At 37.9% G+C, this 17,067-nt stretch overlaps 1 protein-coding gene across 9 annotated transcripts in view; it reads right to left on the minus strand.

The window, feature by feature from the left end:
- RALGAPA2 (Ral GTPase activating protein catalytic subunit alpha 2) overlaps window positions 1-17,067 on the minus strand; it is a 320,348-nt gene that overhangs the window by 221,099 nt on the left and 82,182 nt on the right. For all 9 annotated transcript variants that reach the window (XR_011996989.1, XR_011996990.1, XM_072736512.1 and 6 more), the window contains 4 exons: window positions 7,991-8,158; window positions 6,790-6,927; window positions 4,849-4,997; window positions 166-277 (listed from right to left, as the gene is read on the minus strand). Coding sequence is in view for 7 of the 9 variants with exons in the window: in XM_072736512.1 (XP_072592613.1) it covers window positions 166-277; window positions 4,849-4,997; window positions 6,790-6,927; window positions 7,991-8,158 (567 nt within the window). In the remaining 2 variants the exon portion in view is untranslated. The remainder of the gene's footprint in view (window positions 1-165; window positions 278-4,848; window positions 4,998-6,789; window positions 6,928-7,990; window positions 8,159-17,067) is intronic.

The raw sequence follows: 17,067 nt of genomic DNA on the forward strand, positions 1-17,067 counted from the left end.
AATAGATTACAACCTTTAAGACAAAGCTAAAAAAGAAATTTTAAATGAAATTTCAAGAAATCTATAGTTTAATTTTACTCTTAAAATTCTCAATGATTAAAATTATTTTACTATAAAATATGGTTCATTTTTTGCATTTGCAGTGTTTTAATAAAATAGACTTACCCTAAACAGTAACCCTGCCAAGCTCTGAGCAAACAAGTCCTTTATTTGTTTATCCTTTGGCTTCTGCATGACAGCTTCTGTTATCCTGAGTAGTATTTGCAACATCTGTTCCCTGGGCCACCCAAAATAAAAGCTCACATTATTAATCACGTCTCCAAAGCACTTTAATTTATAGGTACAAGAAATTCTCTGATGAATTCAGCAACAATGATAATCATGTATTACTCAAAAGTATTGATAATCTGAATGCCAATTACATAATGAATGCCATATTTTATCAAAATAAACTACCTTATGTCACCGAAGTTCAAAAAACATGTGACTTAAACTCACATCAATAAACAGGACACCATTTGCTTCAACGTGGATGGAACTGGAGGGTATTATGCTGAGTGAAATAAGTCAATCGGAGAAGGACAAACAGTGTATGTTCTCATTCATTTGGGGAATATAAATAATAGTGAAAGGGAATATAAAGGAAGGGAAAAGAAATGTTGGGAAATATCAGGAAGGGAGACAGAACATAAAGACTCCTAACTCGGGGAAATGAACTAGGGGTGGTGGAAGGGGAGGAGGGCGGGTGTTGGAGGGGAATGGGTGACGGGCACTGAGGTGGACACTTGACGGGATGAGCACTGGGTGTTTTTCTGTATGTTGGTAAATTGAACACCAATAAAAATTAATTAAAAAAAAATAAACAGGATAAAACAGGTAGGGGGTTTGGAAAGGTCACTGTTGGTCATCCTGAGGCACAAAGTTTGGTGCCTGGAAGATGCTTGATCTGCACGAGGGCACTGAAGACACATTAACACCGCTAATTATGTTAATAGTAAGTTCTTCAGCACAGCTGAAGGGGCAATTTTATTTCTCACAGCTAAGTTACATTTTTCACATCAGAGTGTTTGCTTATGTTTCCCTTTCTTGAATTCTATGCAAACCAAGAACACATATCTTTTGTATGTACGAGAGATCTGTTTGTTTTGAGGGGAAACACCCCCTGTAACTTCCCCTTGTACACTAACTGTTCATTCATCTTTGCAACTTTCTCCTTGGCCTACATGCTCGTTAATGATAAGACTGGGAACTGGACAAAGTAATTCAGTCCAGGTCAGATCATGAGATCTCCAAATCATAGTTCCTTCACACTTTTCTCATACTTCCACATATTGAAACAGTATTTTCTCTTAACATGACATTGAATCTCGTTAAGCTTCTCATGGTACAATGATGTCTACAAATAGGGTTTCCTACCCTATTTATAGCTGACCCCATTTGATTTTCATCCCAGTGTTATCTGTTGGCATACATTTGGAACTTTGTTCTAGTTGTTTGCTTGAGCCCACTGTCGATGGGCTCTGGAAGCATGGAATAAGAAAAGCTGTCAAGTCATGGGAGATGTAGGCACACAAGAATGGAGCAGACAGCTTAGAGGAAAATGAGGGAAGAAATGGTGCAGAGCTGGGGACAGCATGTCTCTCACCCATTCAGGGTACCCAGACCTTTATCTAGGCCTTGGCATCAGCACTGCCTGCTCACATTTACATGTGCTTCAAACAACAAAAGACAGTCCTTTCCACATGAATGGTTACATACCCATCTTATGAACATGATGAAAACAAGAGACATAATAATTTTCACATAAAACCTCAGTCATGGGAACTGCTATCAAAAAACACAAACTTGGGGGCATCTGGGTAGCTCAGCTGGTTGAGCGTCCGGCTCTTGGTTTCAGCTCAGGTCATGATCACAGGGTTGTGGGACTGTGCCCTGCATCAGGCTCCACACTCAGCGGGGAGTCTGCTTGAGATTCTCTCTCTCTCTCTCTCTCTCTCTCTCTCCCTCCCTCCACCCCTCCCACCACTCATACACGTTCTCTCAAATAAATAGGTAAATAAATCTTTCTAAAAAAATGCAAACCTGACCAAAGCAATAACGACAAAGACACAGGGTTAATTTAATCTCTGAACCTATGAAAGCTTAGCAAGCCATGAAATCGCCACATAGTCTTCTGGAAGAAAATGAATTTGAAAAAATCATCTCCAGTTTGGAAAAATCTTTCCCAAAGGTGTTGACTCCAGCTTCTTCCTTTTTATTTTGTGAAACATTGACTTTTGGTCCCTTCTCCTCAAAGAACAACTGCTCCAAGAGTATAAAACTTCCACAGGAACACGGGAAATTATGCATATGTGCTATCCCTGCACTAAGGAACAGGATTTCCTGCACTCTTTATTACAGACTTTGTCCCCTTCTTTTCACACAGGCAGTAACCATTCACACAATGCTGCCGCTCACTATTCCAGGACTGCTTCTTAGCACTTTCCTGGCTACAGTCCTAATCTAAGTTGCCATCATCTATTGCTATGGACTTTGTGTACCAACCCTCACACCCAGCACCGTCTCTCCTCCAGAGGAAGTCAGAGAAATCTTCTGGAAACGTAAACTGGATTGTGTCACACTCTTGTGCACACACAGAAGAGTAGCTGATGTCCGTCCTGCAGCCTGCGAGGAAGGCCCCACACAAGTTGGCTCTGGTTGGCCCCAGTTCCATCCCCTCCCAGCCTCCCTCTCCTTCTCTAACTGGCCTAGAACACATCACACTTGCTACTTGCTTTTTTTTTTTTTAATATTTTATTTATTTATTCATGAGAGATACAGAGAGAGACAGAGACATAGGCAGAGGGAGAAGCAAGCTTCTCGAAGGGAGCTCGATGTGGGACTCGATCCCAGGACTCTGGGACCATGTCCTGAGCCGAAGGCAGAAGTTCAACCACTGAGCCACCCAGGAGCCCCGCTACTTGCTGTTCCTTCTATGAGAAACTCTATGCTCAGATGTCCCCCTGGCCCCTCCCTCCCTGCCCTCAGGGTTCTATTCATCCCCTCCAGGGAAGACAAAGGTCTTCCTGGACACCTCGATATTCCCTTAAGCCACCACTCTGTACTCTTCCCCAGCTTCACTGAAACTGCCTCTATGTTCATTCTGTTCCTCAGTCTGTCTAGTTCACCCTATATCCTCACAGCAAGAGCTCAGTAGTCATGTATTGCATGAAAGAAGGGAGGAAGAGAATTCAGGGATTGCCTGGCACAAAAATGCATACAATAATCTGCTGGGGAAACAGGTTACATTCCTTTCTATGTGCTACTATTTTTTGGTATTTTCAAATATTTCTATAAACTTGGGTGGGTTTTTTTATACTTTTACCTGGAAATTTCTGAATTGTAAAAGAACAGAGACGAATTGCTTAATTTTGTCTTAGGATTTTCACCAAAAAATTATCAAAACTATCAAAATACTACTGATACAAAAGTGAACTGAATTCATAGTTTTCAAAGAAAAAAAAACATCAAAAATGCTATTACTGTAACTATACTATCAAGAAGCAGATGCTTCTGTTGTAAGCATACAAGCATTTCTCATTACTTTCAATGTTCTGATACAGCATTTAACTCTGTTTAAATCATATTGTTCATCACAGTAATATTTCCAGCTGTAACTGCTTCTTGGCAAGAAGTCCTATGTTTAAAAGTCTGCAAAAGATAACTCTAGAGTTTACACCTTCAAATAATTATTTGATTCCTGTGGTTTCTGTACCAGTGAACCTGCTGTCTGACAGGATTTCTTGAGGCCCACACTCCCCTCATTTGAGAAAGAAACGGGCTGGACTCCACAGCCCCAGAGGCTCTGGCCAGCTCAGTCCTATCTCATTTGCACGCTTTCAGATACACACAGAGCTTTCCAAGCACCCCCAGTGCTGACTCAAAGATATCCAGAAAAACATCCAGAACCCAGGCTTGGTAACGGGGCCCCACCGAGGATTTCCATGAGAGAAGGGGCCAACAGTGCCGGTCTGCAGCAGTCCCGTGCACTGAGCACAGAGGCCAAAAATCACATCCTGACAGCAGGGCTGAGCCCAGCCAGGCCGCTCACAGGCCGTGCCAGCTGGGAGAAACACGCAAAGGACAGGCTGGAGAGGCATTTTACAACCACAACTGGGGGACATGAAGAAAGAGGAGTACAGAGCGGCTCTGAGGTCTCTGTTACTGAGAATGTCTGAAAATACCTCCTAAACTGGAGTGATGCCTTCCTTATGGGACAGGGCATGGGAAAAACCTACTGCACTGTTTACTTTCAGGGATATTCTAGACACAGACACAAAACAAAAACAAAGGATGAAAAAGAAAACATTTCTCATAAGCACATTTTCATGACGCCACTATATGTTTGACGGTACTATTTATTTAGCCATTCTGACAATGTCATTTAAAAAATAATTGTTTTTCCAAAGTGAATTTAAAACTTCAAATTTGAAGCAATAAAAATCAGTTAACAGCATTTCAGAGCAATTAACAACTTCTCCTGGGCTTATGAAGAACGATATTATAAAACACCACTTTTATTACTTTTCCACAAAGCAGTCTGATGACAGTTTAAAATGGAAAAATCTACTATTAAGTAATAGGACTACTTTTAATTCAGTAACATTTTTAAAGCCTATAATAAAAATAAACCATCAAAGTACTGGATACTTACCTTCTTCAGAATTCACAGAAACTGTTACAAAAGATTGATTATCATCTTATTGTTAACTTTATAAAGCCATCAGTAAGTGGAGGCTTTAACATTTTAATTATTCTGTTGAAAAACAGAAACATCTGTTTTACAGTATTAATTTGAAATAAACTTACCATGTCTTTTTATTCATTGTAAGCTCCATTATCATGCGCCTAAAAATAATCAAAACAGCTTTACAAGCATCGACTTGTTCTTTCAAGAGCATGGGAACTTCAGGACATGGTTCCAGCAAAAAGACGTTTGCTGCATTTGTCAAAAATACCTTGAAAACAACACATTTTACATGAGAAAATTTAAATTAAACATATAAATCTGAACAAATTTTTCTTAAAGATAATGGTATTAATTTCCTTCTACTGAGGGATCACCTTTGAGTTATTTCAATTAAGGCAAGTGGTACCAACACATACTCAAGATTTTTTTTAATTGATTCTCTTAGAATTACCTGAGATACCTGAAAGAGCTTTCTTAGAAAAAAAACTGATACATGTTAACACTGCAACTTCAGAAAATTTATGAATCAGAAAGCTTTTGACATTTCTTTTTGATTTCTTTTTGACATTATTCAAAGGAAAAGGGGGAAAGCTTTTGACATTTCTTTTTGATTTCTTTTTGACATTATTCAAAGGAAAAGGGGGAAAATATGGTAAGAAAGGCTCACTGCTTCTGGGTGAGAAATTTTGGGGTGGGGGACAGGGGAGAAGAAGAAGAGCAGCGGTCTACACTGGATGGAAAAAAACATGATTATTGTTGAATCTCCCAGCACATGAAGTTTGCTGACAGAAAGCACCACCGGCACCCAACAGGGGTGTAGATTCCTAGGGAGCCTAGAAACAGGCAATGCCACATGATCAACACTGCACAGCTTCCATGAGCATATACTTTTAATAGGAGAACTATATTATGCAACAGAATATAAACCTAAGTGAATTTTTGGGATAAAGACAGATTTTTAAAAATTTTGATAGTCAGCTGACTGCTCTATACTCTACCTCAGACCTTTACGATACAAGTTCACTGTCCTCTACTGGCAGGGGCATTTCAGTGGAAAACTGAGAAGCCTGAATCTAGTCTGTTCTGTCCTTGTGCTCCAAGTGGGACACAGGGCAGGGACTCCTGCATGCACTTCTCTGGTGAGGGTATAGATTTTACTAATAACAGGCACCAAAGTTCTTTGAAACTAGTCAAGTAAAATCATCTTGATTTTAATTTCAGATTATTTGCTGATTTTCACTGAAAAACAAGAAAACTCAATAGTTACAAAGTGTTAAACTGCTAATGAACCTGAATGCAAAAAGGATACCATGACAAAGAATCTTATCGAGAGACCGATGACACATGTCACTGAAAACTGGGCAACAGGCAAGCCATCCAGGACTGGCTTCTGTGTGGGAGGCTAGAAAAGTGGATATGAGGTGGAGGGTGGGGCGCCAGGGAGCAGGGGAAAGAGGCACTCTGTTTTAGGCACTTACACTCCTAATAACCTTCAACCTAGATGGGAACCAATAGGTAATCAATTTCCCAATCCCCATTTTTGAGATAAAATCCTGAGGTCTGGGAAGATTAAGTGATCAGCCAAAAGTTCTTTCCAATGTTCCCAAATGGCACTGGTTCTATTTTATATGCCCACTCAGATAAATATTTTAAAATTAGAGAATTTATAATCATTATTCATAAACAGGCAGTTTTTAAGAATATTCCCTATAAGATCATATAATCATCATGCCTGTCTTACAAATTAGAGTCCAGGCGACTAAATGCCCATATGTGTTCAGAAGATACTTTTCAAGATTTGGATCTCAGTCATTTCACATTGGATGCATAATAATCCCTCTCAGAAAACTGCAACCATCTCATAGGTCTCCTTTGACTAGAAAAAAAAAAATCTTTATAAATTGAAGGTGAGCAGTCAGGAAGAAAACTCAGAATGAGAACTTAAAAGCTATTTACTGACAGATCAAAATATCAACGTATTTTATATGACACGATCACAATAAAGAAAATGTTCAAATTGACTCCAATTGGAGGTCTTTGTGTCTCTGGCTGGCTACTACCTGCAGCATAGCCTGGGCTCCAGCTTTCACGTTCTTATTTTCCTCTTCTGTCACACATCCTCTGCTCACTGCACTCGTGAAGGAGTATGTTCGTCCCCAACTGGAAGATCGCTTATGACGAGAACTTTCAGATGAAGTCTTTAGAATATAAAAATCAGTTAATGGAGGGGGGAAGTATATGTTTACATAGATAATTCCTTACACTCACCAAAATTCATAAGAATATAGGTTTTAGGAGGGGGGGTCTTTTTTCAATTTTGTTCACCACCTCCAGCACCTAAAATAGTGCCTAGTGTTTAGTATGTGCTGAATAAACAAAGGTCCCATGACTGAATGAGTCTGTAACACAGACCTTTAAAATGTGTGATAAATTCCATCTGCTAATCTACTCATTTCGACCTCATGATTAGTTATAGAAATGATTTCACCAATATTAAAAAATCTAAATTATGGAATTAACACAAATATTTAAAAGTGGTTTGCCTTTGATTACAAATATTTTTAAATGTTTGTTAATTGCTGCAACAAACACCCATTTTTAGAAATAATTTCTCAGACTAGATTCAAAACAGCATGCCAGAAATATAACTATGACAGATATCTTTTGTTTCAGGAAGAGGTCCCAATGTGTTGTTTTAGATTTATCCAGCCTCCAGCTTTACCTCACCAGGACTGAAAGTTCCATTCTAACAGCACTCATTCTGAGGATACTGCCCACTCTGCAGTGAGGCTTTATTAATGGAGATAGCACTTGTTACTGGCGTAGTCCTTGCAAGTGTGTAACATCCTAACTGCTCTAGAACAGGCCACTACATAAGAATAGACTGCCAAAACATGCTAAATTTAGTTTCTCAAATGCTATTTATTTAAACATGTCAATCCTAAGATAGTGACATTTTCAGTCTCATACAGAGACATGTAAAATACGATGGTTTATAAAACAACTCTTCTGCAACAGTGAATAATGAAGCTACAACGCACATATGTACTTACCCTGAGGTTTATGAGGTAACCAATGATCTTGAATAGAGCCCAGAAACAGCTTCACTGAAGCAGGTCCTCACAGAACTCAGCAACTTGAGAGCATCACATGATAAGAGACCCACCTGCCCATGTCCCACTGATTGGCACCCTTGACTGACCGTATACTTTGCTAAAATATGGGTACTCCCAACAGAAACAACAATTGATAACACACTACCTCTTTGTTGTCAGTTTCTGAAAATCCTAATTTTTCAGCATCTTCTTGTTCAATTTCTTTTTTATCTGGTTCTTCCATGAACACAGGTTTGTCCTGGAGGATCCACTTTCTATACACTTGAACTACCTTCCTTGTTACAGCTATGTCACAGGAAGGCAACAAAAATGCCTAAAATAAAAAGAGAAGGCTCCCTTGAACTCCACACCTGTTCACGTCACTATAACAGACATATAACAGACATTTCCAATCACCATCACCAATTGCAGACTTTCCTCTGAATCATACAGGGCCAGACAGGTTTTGTGCACACCAAATTGTCTGAGGAAAAAAGGCAATTTCAGTTGGGCCAGGAAATGTCATGCAATTTAAAAATAACTTCTTCATTCTGAATGTTTTTTTTTTTTTTTCACAAAAATAGCCGATGTGCACACCTATACAGATACTTTAATTGGCTATATAAACAATAATAGTTTTACAACTAGGAATGAATTAGACGTGATCATGAATGAGTTCAATGAATTAGAAAGTGATCATAAGACAACAGACACACTACTGCAGCCAGCTGCAGCCAGCTGTCCTGCCTCTTCCTAACTCCATGTTCAGGGATGTCATGCTGGTGACAGAGGGAGGATTTACCGCAGAAGTTGGCAATGCTACCAACTGGAGCCTTTCTTATATTTGTTTTATTTTTCCCTTTGTTTTTCTCTTCCTTCCTTCTTTTTTCCCTCCCTCCCTTCCACCTTACTTTCTTTTCGGAGAAGCCAACATTCACCAGCACACAAGTGAGTACAGACACCAACAATAAAAAGAGCCCCCTGGCCAGCTGTAGCATTGTGCACATTTACATAAACTTTTGTTTTAAAGATTTTTAAAATTTATTGGAGAGAGAGAGAGAATATGTGCACAGCAGGGGAAGGGGCAGAGATCGAAGGAGAGGGAGAAGTAGACTTCAGCGCTGAGCACAGAGCCTGATTTGGGGCTCAATGTAACGATACTGAGATCACAACTTGAGCCCAAACCTTAACCAAACCAAGAGCCCAAACCAAGAGCCCAAACCTTAACCAACTAAGCCACACAGGCACCTCATAAACTTTTTAACATTAAAGAAGGTCTTTACACATATGCACGTAAGAATTTTGATTTAATAAGATTCCAAAAATATAAACAAAAAGGTAAGGGAGAAATGTATTTGCCTTTTGAGTATCAGCTCTAAGGAATATTTCTGTCTGAGGGGTAAATACAAAGGAGAGGAACTCAATACTATAGCAAATGCTGTCATTCCACAGATGAGGAATTAAGATGAGGCTTAGCGCACTTGAGATCTTTTTCAAGGTTCCAAAGTTAGTTAAGTGATGATTCTAGGTCTTGATCTCAAGGTTCAGAGATTTAATACTGTCCTTAATGTTCATACCACAGCATCCAATTACAGGCAGATTTCAGTATAACAAGGGTTCACACAATATACAAATTTCCATTGATGGTGGTCATGTCACATCGAATTCCACAATAGAGGAGTCTATGCTCTAGCAAGATTGCAACGTTATCAATGTAACAAATATTCTGACTTGTATCTCAAAGAAGATCAACAAAGACAAGAGGGGTATGACAAAGTACAGTGATGTCTCACTTTGATTTTATTCCAAATTTTATTACAAATACTCTCACACTTACAAAAAAGTAGAAATACTTTTATAGTGCATATTCACATACCACCCCCTAGATTCTACCATTAGCATTTGCTAGATTTGCTTTACCATGTATCTGTCAATCCACCCCTATTTAGCCTTGTTTCAATCCATTTTATTTTTGATGCATTTCAAAGAAATTTGATGCAGACATCAGTACATTTCACACTTAATTATTTCATATCTAATGCATATCACTGACTAGAGTTCAAAAATTTTTATGGTACTTAACATAAAATTTATAAATAATGAAATGCACAAATCTTAAGTGGACTCCTCTCATGGTGAGTTTTGACAAATCTAGACAATGAGGTAACCCAAATCCAAAATCAAGGTATATCATGTTGCCCTCCTCCCAGGAAGCAAACAATTTTTCTCTGTAGGAAAATAAAATCATAGTAAAACACAAATTATTTGTATGAACTGTCTGATTAATATGTAGCATATTAATTTAAAAATCAGAAATAAAAAAATAAAAATCAGAAATATGAGAAAAGAGTCAATATTAACAAAATCACAGTAAAAACCAGACAATACTTTAAACACATAGATCAGGATAAAGAAAATTTCAAAAAGAAATGTAAATGGAATTGAAAAATAACCAAAATTAAAAATTCAATGTTTATGGGTTGACAACAGAAAGGACATGGCTGAAAACTGGATGAAAAATCAAAAGGAAACACCCAGACTGAAGCACAGTGAGATGAAAGGATGGTTAATTCAGAAGGGAAGGCAAGAGACAGAACAAAATGAAAAGCTTATTCTATGCATGGCTGCAGATGCACAAGGAAAGATTAGCAAAAGGGGGCAGAAATAGTATTTGGGGAAAGAATAGCTGAGAATTTTGCCAAAATTGGTAAAAGATATCAATCCACAGGTTCAAGAATCACAAACACAAGCAGGGTAAATACAGAGTACATTACAGTAAAACTGCTAAAAACCAAGAACAATCAGAAAATCTTAAAAGCTTCCAAAGGAAAAAAGAGACATTTCCTCCAAAGGAAATGACCTCACATGACTTCTCAAAGAAACAATGGAACAAATATTCAATGTGCAGAGAGAAAACAGCTGCCCATGTAGAATTCAGTATCCAGACAAAATGCACTTGAAAAACGAAAGCAAAATAGAGAAATTTTCAGATAAAAAAAGAAAAACCACGAGAAAATCTTTTACCAGGTGATCTGATCTAGGGGAAATACTAAAAGTTGTTCTTTAGGCAGAAAGAAAATAATCCTGGATTAGAGATTCAGGAAGAAATAAAATACAATAAAAGGGTAATTATTTGGATAAATCTAAATTAATAAAATGTATATATGAATATATATGAATACTAAGAATAAAACTTGATAAAATAATAGTTCTGAAAGAGATGATATATGTATATATATAAAAATAATACATATTATATATATATTCATACTATGGATTTTAAATATAGACGGTCCTCAACTAGGAGAGCTATATTAATGGTCCAACTTAGAATTTTTTAACATTACGACATTACGAAAGTAATGCATATTCAGTAGAAACTGTACTTTCAATTTTGAATTTTGATCTTTCCCTGAGCTTGGGATATGAGAGTATGACACTCATGTTGAGGGGCAGTGGCAGTGGCTACAGCTCCCAGTCATCCCTGGTATCACAAGGATAAACAACTGATAGACTTACAACCATTTTATACCCATATAACCACTCTGTTTTTCACTTCCACTATGGTATTCAATAAGTTACATGAGATATTTAAGACTTTATTATAAGCTAGGCCTTATGTCAGATGACTTTGCCCAATGAAGGTTAAAGTAAGTGTTCTGAGCATGTTCAAGGTAGGTGAGGTTAAGCCATGATGTTTGGTAGGTGTATTAAATGCATTTTTGACTTATGATATTTTCAACTTATGATGGGTTTATCAGGACGTAACTGCATTATGAGTTGAGGAAAATCTGTACATAGCAGGGGCATATGAACTGAGAAGGAATAAATGGAACTAGAGTGCATACTTACAGGGTGAAAGTTGAAATTAATGCTAGATTTTAAGTTAGGGATGTTAACAATTAAAATATGACAGATGAGTGTAAAATACTAAACTAGAGGAGAAAAATGGTATGCTAAAAATAGCCAGCTTGAGAGAATTCAAGATAACTAGAAAGATAGTAAACTTAAACACAATTACAGTACTTGTTATGTCAAATGTAAAGGGAATAATTCTCTAATCAAAAGACAGAAAATTTAAGGTTTGATTTTAAAGACTATTAAAAAAACCATATGCCATTTATAAGAGAACATCCAAAACATATGGATATGGGAAGATTAAAAGTAAAAAGTTAGAAAGTGATATATACCATGCAAACACTAACCAAAAGAAAACTGGTAGAGCTATATTAAGAATAGGGAAGACTGAGGCAAAACAAACAAACAAACAAAAACAAAACACCAAACTAAAGATAAAGAGGAAAAATTCTTACTGATGAAAGATTCAATTCAAAGGACATAGAACATTTGTGAATCTGTACTGAAACTAAAAATTATAAAATATATATATTGTATATATATTATGTTTATGTATGTGTACATATCAAATACTGATAGACTTTAAAAAGAGAATAGAGCAATCCATAGTCATAGCAGAATAGTCTCAGTAACTTGCAGAACAACAGACAAAAAATAATGATAGAGAATAGAACACATGCTTCCTACCTTCTCACTGTATTTATTCTCTATGTCTCAATCTCTCATATTTTTCATCTTTGTCTCTCTGAGGGACCCTCAGGATAATTTCTTCAGATCTGTCATCCCATTTATTCTGTCCTCTGCTGTACCTAATCTGCTATTAAAGTTACCACTGAGGTTTTCCTTTACTATTTCAATTATTAAATTTTTTTCATTTCTAGAAGTTCTATTTTTTTTATTATTTACATCTGCTTAGTCATGTGTTACAATTTCTTGTTTCCTGGAAACATTTTCAAGCTTGTCTTTTATTACTTTAAACATGTTGAAGGTATCCATACTGAAAGCTCTAGAAGTTTTAACTTGCAAATTCCTAATTGGAAGAAAGAATGACTTGAAATTATTATATCCAGCTAAACTGCTGTTCATGTGGAAAGGCAAAAAGAAAATATTCCTCATCATAAAGGAACTCAGGGACTAGAGCCTCAAGACACCTACTTGAAAACACCCACTCGATGATAAAATAAGGCCATCTAAGAAGTCCATTAAAGCAAGCATGTTAGGACTGAGGACAGTGAGGAAAGCATCTCTCTACATTCAGAACCAATACTAAACAGCTCTGCACATTAGGATTTCAAAACTGACTGCAAATAATGGTAAATTTAGGCTATAAATTTATTATAGAATAAAATAAGTGGATGGGGAGAGGAGGCTTACAAGGCTGATAATTTCTTCAGATTTGTTAAGAAATTAGTAAGTGCTATCTAAAATTATACCATGGGGCTAAAAAGTGTTTCCATCACCTTAATGTGATTATAATCTTCTCATTATAGATAAAACTTTTAGATGTTAATATTTCCTGTGATAAAGGAATGTTTATTTGAATTTCAAGAATTCTGTTTCACTTTATTTTCTTTTCTTCTGTTAAATTCAAATAAAATAAAATTCAGAGCTCTTCATTAAAAATGCACTAAAGAAAAAAAATGCACTAAAGAATCTTAAGAATTAAAGAATCCACTGTCAGTCCCTCATCCTTACCCTAGCACTTCCATATACCCGCCCCTTGCCACTGCCTTCACCTCAACCTGTCTGGTTTTACGTCTACCCATCCATGGCTGGCTGGCTGCCTGTCCGCCTATAACTGTAGCCAAATTCTCTGTCTTCCTATCTGTCTGCACCTACATACCTGTCCATCTACACCTCCCTACTCACTTCCACCTCTGCCAGCTGGCCTGTTTACACCCACCTGTCTGATGTTCCATGCCTGCCTGCCAGTTTGTTTTTGTCTATCAGCTCATCTGTAAGCCCTACTGTCTGTCTGCCAGGCTGCTCCCTGTTTATATCCTGCCTTGCCCACCTCCACTCTGCCAGTCTCTTATCTGCTCATCTAGCTAGCCAGGCCAGCACCAAATATACATACATAGAAATACCTGGAATGATATTCTCTTAACATCGATAGTGGTTGTGTAACAGTAGTATTTTGAGTGATTTGCTTGAGGCTGTGTTTACCTAATGAGTACTTTAAAAAAATATACATAACATTATTCTTAAAACAAAACCAACAACAAACAAAACAACCTAATCAACAACTAATGCTCAGAGCAGTATTTTGAACGTTTCAGACTCATAACCTAAATAAGACGTTTTACAGAAGCATATATGCATCTGTATACAGATTACACATAAATAAATGTTTTTAGAAGTTTCACAAAGAAATGCTAATCCTTACAACATACAGTGCACTCTGAAATGTTTTGGTCTATTCTATTTTATTCTATTATTTTTTTTTTAAATACTGGCTTTTGATAAGTTGATTTCATGACCTACAATAGGTACTTGGAAAAACACTGGTAAGAAGCCAAGTTTCCAACAGGGCAACCCCGAGACCAAAACTGCCCCACCTGAAGCCTCTAGCACTCACTGCTAACCTGCGTGCTGATGGCAGCAGTAAGCTGAGGCTGCCCTGAGCACCACTGAACCTCATATCCCCTCAGTTATTTCCACTGCCTACAACTGACTGGGCCATCCAGTCCAAGGAGACTTGCACAGTCAGCCCCTGTCATGAGCCTCTCTGCCCCTGGGGCCCCTCATCAGCATTCATTCCCACATCACACACATGGACATCTCATTTTCTGCCATCATGCACCACTCTCTGGTGCATACACACACATCTTACCTCTTCACTGAGAATATGCACTTATGCAATGTACATTTGAAACTTTAATTGCCTTTAGGCCTAAATAATAGTCTCTGAATACTTTAAAATCAAAAAAGAAATCACTAGAAATTACGTTTTGCCATCCAGAAAATAAAAATTCCTCATTGACCACAAGAGGGCAATAGAATGCAATGTTAAAATCCATGCCCCTTCAAATCCATGCCCCTGCAAGCAACTCTATTTAGTATTTTAACATACCCCCCAAAAAACATACCCAACATTCATATTTTAAATATTACATATATGCTTTCAAATTAGATTTGATGAAAAATAAAGATAAAATTTAAGTAAAACATTTTTTGGCTTCACAGTGCAAAGATGTCTAAGAAGTTCAGTCATAAGTAGTCTGCAGTTACCTACATGACCCAAGCTACTTCAGAACAGAATTTAGATTGGATTTGGGACTAAATGGAATGCAGAATATAGAGCATGCTCTTGGGAAGGATGCAATGCAATAATGGATACAGACAGAACTGTTTTTATGATAAATTAACAATTTACACAATAAAGGTAAAACCACATCAATCTAGCATGTATCTCTTGTGCAGAATTCATAAGCTTTGTCAGTCATATCTAGTCTTGTAGTAGGCACTGGCATAAAGAATTTAAAACACTACTACAGGGGATCCCTGGGTGGCTCAGTGGTTTAGTGCCTGCCTTCCGCCCAGGGCATGGTCCTGGAGTCCCGGGATTGAGTCCTACACCAGGCTCCCTGCGTCTCTGCCTCTGTGTGTGTGTGTCTCTCATGAATAAATAAATAACATCTTTAAAAATTAAAAAAATAAAACACTGCTACAGATCAGGGTCTGAAAACTATGGTATATCATCCAAATCCAGCCTGCCAGGTGATTTTCAAAAATAAAGTTCTTTAGGAACACAGCCATGTTTCTTTGTTACATGCTGTCCATGGCTGCTTTCTCATTATGAAGGCAGAGCTGAGTAACTGCAACAGAGCCCACGTGATCAACAAGGCCTGAAATATTATCGGGTCCTTTACTCTATGAAGTATATATGGCCTCTACTCTCAATTATATGCCCTCTAAGACCTTGATGATTTCAACTCAAATTAAATGGTACCAAGTACCTTCCATGTGTACAACAGGAACACAATAGGGCAACATTAATGGAGAGAATAGGGTAGATTTTTAAATCATGGACTCTTTCGGTAAACGAATGTTTGGCAGTATGACATATACAGTATAGTTCATAAAGAGATGACACAGGTGTGGGGCTCCAGGGAGCATGCTGCTAACCATGGTCAAAGGAAAAGGAAGGAATGGGAGTAAGAAAACCCCCACATGACTTGCCCAGTGAACGCTCATAGGAGGAACAGGAGATGAGGAGCACAGGAAGGCTAAAATTAATATGCACATAAGAACATGAGTATCATTAAAGAAGTGGTCAAGTCTGGAAAAGAAGCTGATGTTAGAGAAGAAAATAAGCTAAGCTTTGGCCTCATTACCCTTAGGTTACCACTATAATGTGAGATAAGATCAAGTGGGCATTTTAAAAGGCAAGTGTGAAAGCAAGGTCTGGACAAAAGGCTTGAGTGGGAGTCTTATGCCACAGTGTCTCCTGGCTCTGCACAAGCAGTTGATATCCCTAAGGAGGCAACTGTGGAGTTACAAAAAAGGCTCAAGTCCAGAATATTGGTCAACCCTTGGAATTTGGGGTTAAACAAAAAAAAAGGAGCCAAGAAATGAGACAGAGGGGTGCCTCGGTAGTTCAGTTGGCTAAGCATCTGCTTTTGCCTCAGGTCATGATCCCAGGGTCCTGGGATAGAGTCCCATGATGTTGGCATCAGGCCTCCTGCTTTCTTTTTTTCTATGAGCACCCAGTGCTCATTTCATCAAGTACCCTCCTTAGTGCCCGTTCACCCAGTTGCCCCATCCCTCCATCCCCCTCCCCTTCTGCAATGCTTTGTTTCCCAGAGTTAGGAGTCTCTCATGGTTTGTCTTCCTCAAATTTTTCCCCACTCAGTTTCCTTCCTTTCCCTTATGGTCCCTTTCACTATTTCTTATATTCCACGAATAAGTGAAACCATATGGTAATTGTCTTTCTCCTATTGACTTATTTCACTCAGCATAATACCCTCCAGTTCCAGCCCATCGATGTAAATAGTAGGCAGTCATCCTTTCTGATGGCTGAATCTTATGTCATAAATAAATCTTAAGTCTGGAGGTTTGTAGAAACCTCCAGAGAGCTGCATAGGGCCCTTGGAACACCACTAGTCTGGGGCTCCTCTTTGCAATATTCATCTGTTGATAAGTATTCAGCAAGTGCTTTCTAAGGGCTTTCTTCCCACCTACTCCTGGGTTTCAAGTTTCTTATCGAAACATGACAGTATTTGTGGGATGATCTGCTCATGTAACAAATTTCTTCTCCATGTGTAGGAATTTTACAAAAACAAAATTTTTAAAAATCATAAAAGAAAAAAATTGCAACACTCCACATAAAAGCATGATTAGAGGGATAATTCAGTCCTGTAATGTAGCCCAATTCATCAATAG

Source organism: Vulpes vulpes, chromosome 14 (genome assembly GCF_048418805.1).
Source record: "Vulpes vulpes isolate BD-2025 chromosome 14, VulVul3, whole genome shotgun sequence".
Taxonomy (NCBI): Eukaryota; Metazoa; Chordata; class Mammalia; order Carnivora; family Canidae; genus Vulpes; species Vulpes vulpes.